General features: G+C 44.2%; 1 protein-coding gene across 1 annotated transcript in view; it reads left to right on the forward strand.

The window, feature by feature from the left end:
• The first annotated feature begins 1,101 nt into the window (after window positions 1-1,101).
• The window catches only part of LOC106812671 (glutaredoxin 3-like), a 21,589-nt gene continuing 17,828 nt past the window's right edge, over window positions 1,102-4,862 (forward strand). The window contains exons 1-2 of the mRNA XM_014816601.1: window positions 1,102-1,109; window positions 4,139-4,222. Coding sequence (XP_014672087.1) covers window positions 1,102-1,109; window positions 4,139-4,222 — 92 coding nt within the window. The remainder of the gene's footprint in view (window positions 1,110-4,138; window positions 4,223-4,862) is intronic.

Below are 4,862 nucleotides of genomic sequence, written 5' to 3' on the forward strand. Positions count from 1 at the left end.
GAGTTACATAAGACCTCATATAGCGCAAAACGCGTTATTAGTTTGTCGCCGAAATGAGAGTGCACTCTGGGTTACAGATAGCAAATACAGGGAAACTTGAAGATCGTGTTTGTTGATATGTATGCGAGAATGCAGTATAGCAGTAGTTAACAGCCAGTGCTCACGGATGAAAAATGTCAATACGCAGATGAGAGGGACAAAGAAGCAGAGAGATTACGAACACGACAGATAGGATTAAAGACATAAGAAATAATGTATGCGCGGGCATAGCGTTCAGAATGTAGATTTAGAGTGCACATAGAGAGAATTACGGAAAATAAATGGTAGAATAGAGAGATAGATAGATAGATAGATAGACTAGATAGAGAGATAGCATAGAGAGAGAGAGAGAGAGGGTATCAGCGGTGATAAACTAAGCCACCCCCCCCGACCACCGATCGGCCAGCGGAACTAACATGGAAATGGAAGTAAAAACACACGTACGAATCAACGGACGCACGTGAACAGCCTGGACAAAAAGTTCGCCTATATCGACGAGCGTCCCAGTTTTACTGAAATCACTGATGATAGCATTGCGTCGTGACCTAGCATGCCAGTGCGAAAATGTCCGGTGCACTAATAAAATCTTTACTCACAGCCCGCTTCCCGGCAGCGGTCTGTTGAAACTGTAAACAGAACGATTTTTGGTATGCGGATATTCAAATTGGACGAATTCTTAGTACAGCAGTGAATTGGACAAACTAATCATGCGTTGGATGTAAAGGTTTAGTACTTAGAATTACAACAAGGTGCCAGTTTAATGTGCATTCAGCAACATGAAGCAATGGGGCTTATGTCTTTGAACGATGAAAACGATTGCGAATTTTCACGAGATGGGAGAACTGAACAAAGAGGCGCGGTACGTGCATCGCAATACGGAAAAAACAATATTTGTCTCAGAGAAAGATGATTGAACAGCTGGAAACAAGCTAGCAGACTGGCAAACAAGTCTTATGTAGCGGCAAAGGAACGGTGACTCTCGTTTTAAGAAGCGACGAGAGATTTTAAGGACGGACGGACGGACAGACGGACGACGACCCATGGCAATAGCTCAGCTTGACGATGTCAAGGTGAGCTAAAAATTGGAGCTATAATATTTCTTAAAGGTGTTGGCTTTTTGTATATAGCATTCATTAGTGAGAATAACGGTTGCAGTCAACACAAAGGTATGTTATATGCAATAGACGTTTACCCACAAGTATATACTTGTAGTAAGAGAGGGTAGAAACAAGAAAATGGCTAGCTCCACAAGTGTAGCCTTTTGCTCTGCAACAGGGCTATACACAGCAAAGTATGAAGGATCTCCTTGGGGAATGTTTGTAGCATCACACCCCATGCTGTAGTCTGCGGTACAATAAAAAGACCCCAACCGGAAAAATAAATGTGTTGCTGTTGGCTTAAACCGCCTCTCGAAATTCAAATTCAATCATGGCTAAATTAGGCAGTTACCGTGGAAAACCAAATTTATGATCACACGACCAACATTCGCTATATTAGTATTAAAATTATGCTCATTGAGTGATTGTTGCTAGTTGAGACTAATAACCCTTACAAACTGCAAAATTTGATCCTACATCAAACTAGTCTGTGCCTGGTCCTGGCCAGGCACGCGCTAAATCACAGCGTACAGACACAAAATGCTGAACCGGGCTAAGTTAGCTCGGGTTGTCTGTTTAGCTTGTTACATCACTCAGCAGACAGCTACTGTACTTTTATGTGACCCAAACAAGGCTGCGCATGCGTATATCGAACTTTAGCCTGTCCATGGTTGCATATGGCACACACACAGTTTAGCGTGGGCTAACTTAGTACAGACTAGCGCGTATTTAAACCCGGATACGTTACGTCCGGGGATAGAGTGTACACACTCGTGACACTGCAAAAAATTAGCACGTGCCTGGTTCAGGATTAGTTTGAGTCCTGTAGCAGCACGAATGACGGGCAACAAGGCCCAAGGGAAATGAGGTACATTTGCTAGATCTTGTTATTTCTTGGGGGTAGTTCTAGAAAATACTTTCTACAAAAATAGGCCTACCATGGGCCCTGTGAGTCTGACGGGCCCACAGGCACTTGGAACGTATCAATAAAAAAAATTAAAAAAGGTAAATAAACACGAAATGTGTTTACTACCAAAGTCTTAATGTTTCTCTACTCTATTTCACCTATTAAATCCTTCCCACGCCTTCATACGCATAGCACATGGTTACATGGCGCATAGGGCGGTGCCTATCTCCGTTTCAGTAACCCTGAGTCCCCGCAGCTGCTTTCACAGTAAATGCTACAGTAGGGGGTTAGTCCACTGGTAGCACTGCGAGTTAACTTGCCACACTCTATCTCTATTTGCTGAATGCGAAGCAGAGAAGCCGTGTGTACCATTTTTCAAGTCTTTGGTATAACCCGGCCGGGAGTTGAACCCCCGACCTTCCACATACAAGGCGAGCACTCAACCATTGAGCCACCGCAGTGGTACCCACATACACACATATATATAGACACATGGCATGTATGACACATATATATATGCCATAATAAATATATATACATACAGATACACTATATATTTATGTGTCAGTGTGCAGCAGCTAGCATGCGGCGGCCAGCGAGTGACAGTGTTGCAGATGAGCATTTGGACGAAATTTACAGGAAATTGTTGGCAATAATAGGTGAAAGAGAGTAGAGAAACATTAAGACTTTGGTAGTAAATAGATTTCGTATTTATTTAGCATTATATATTTTATTGAAACGCTCCAAGTGCCTGTGGACGGGCCAGCCTGTGTAGTATTACCTCTAGTAACTATAGCCCGCGTACGTTTGCAGCTGGACCAGCGGCCAGCGGCAACCGTACGCGGGCTATAGTTACTAGAGCTGAGAGGGTCTATGTCCCCCAGGGTAGCAGAAGGTACTGCGGAACCATCCCTGGGTACGTCCGGTATACGGAACGTACCTGGTACCTATCTAATATCCGGACCGTATCGCCTACTCGCACTAACTAGTCCTAGGGAATGCCTACGCCTATATACTCCCTAACCATATCAAATAGTTACCAGGGTACGTTCCGGTATACCAGACCGTTACCCAGGGTACGTTCGCGGCAGTACCCTGGGGCAAGCTGGGGGACATAGACCGCTATGGGTAAACATCAAGTTGAGCGTCGTAAATTAACTTGCAATTTATGCACACCGCGAGATCGGCGACGCGGTCTATCAGCGTTCCGGGCGTATCAGTGGAACATCATCGATCAGCACTCATCACCCGCTCTCCCTTCTCCACCACCTTCTTCCCTTCTCCCCATCCTCCTCCACCAGCTTCTCCCCTCCTCCTCCACCAGCTCCCTTCTCCCCCTCCTCCACCAGCTTCTCACGCCTCCTCCACCCCCTTCTCCGCTTCCTCCTTCTCCACCAGCTTCTCTCCCTCCTCCTTTCTCCACCAGCTTCTCTCCCTCCTCTTCTCCACAGCTTCTCTCCGCATCCTCCTTCTCCACAGTTCTCCTTTCTGCCCCTTCCTCCTTCTCCCCCAGCCAGCCACTTTCCAGTTAATTTACGACGCTAAATCGATGTTTACCGACCCTATGAGTATGAGCGTTACTAGATGGTGTTCACTTTCCCCCGGGCGTAGATGGACTAGTCCCTATTTTTACTTAATTTCCCTATATTATCATATTATTAATTATTATATTATATATTATTTATTATATTATTATACTATTTCCCTAACCCTAACCCTTAATCTAACCCTACATCCTAACACTATCCTAAACTAGTGCTGCCACGTTGCGGTCACCTCCCTCCACGCCCGGGGGATAGCATTACCCACAAGTGTTTCCCTTACTTAGAGCTAGTGTAGTGTAGGCTAGCGGAAGCTGAACACTTGCCGTAAGAGAGACCAAACAAATTTCAAGTGAATACCACGCACAAATTAAGGTCTGCCTTAATACCAAAAATCCAATGAAAACTAATCCGGAAATAATTCCAAAACGCCAAAAGTAACGTCGAAAAGACCAGCAAACAATCACACGAACTTGCACATAATTATTATAATTCGAGTTTACGATCATTGGCGCCACCTCTCGGACACCTTACGCGAATACACGCTCCGCCAGACGCGCTGTTAGTCTTTCAACATGGCAGTTGTTTGGTGTGAAATCCATCGAAGAGTTCAATGTTTTACTGAAAAAAGATAAAGGGTAAACACAAACAGCTATTTTTACAGGAATGGGTTACTATCTCTTCAACACAAGATTTGTTTCGATATTTTGTACTTCCTATACCGACAAGCGTCCTACCAAATGATCAAAAATTAATGCCACACCAGTCACAGAACTGTCAACCGGTCACTGTCAGTATAATTTATGGTATACACAACACAGCAATCAACATGATGCTTATTAAAAGGCATAATAAGCCCATTGCTTATGCAATGTTGACGAATGCTAGAGTAACTGCACCTTTGTGTAGTTAATAAGTACATAACCTTATAGCCAAACGCGTATTAGTTTGTCCAATATCACTGCTGGTACAATACAAACGGACTTGAAATCGGTTGTTGATATGTATCAACGTATCATTTACGTGCCGTAAATGTCATCCAGGAGTCAAGCGATGACGTAAACATTTGTGCGGCCGTATGTTTTGGATGCCAGATGAAATGGAGGTGTCAGCGGCTGTAACCACGGCCACGGACTAAAATGGAAATGGAGTAAAACACACGTACTAATCACTGGACGCACGTGAACAGCCTGACAAAAAGTTCCTTATCACGAGCGTCCATGTTTTATGAAATCACTGATGATAGCATTATCTCTCTCACAAACAACAACGAGAGGA

Source organism: Priapulus caudatus, unplaced genomic scaffold (assembly GCF_000485595.1).
Source record: "Priapulus caudatus unplaced genomic scaffold, Priapulus_caudatus-5.0.1 Scaffold673, whole genome shotgun sequence".
NCBI classification, from domain to species: Eukaryota; Metazoa; Priapulida; class Priapulimorpha; order Priapulimorphida; family Priapulidae; genus Priapulus; species Priapulus caudatus.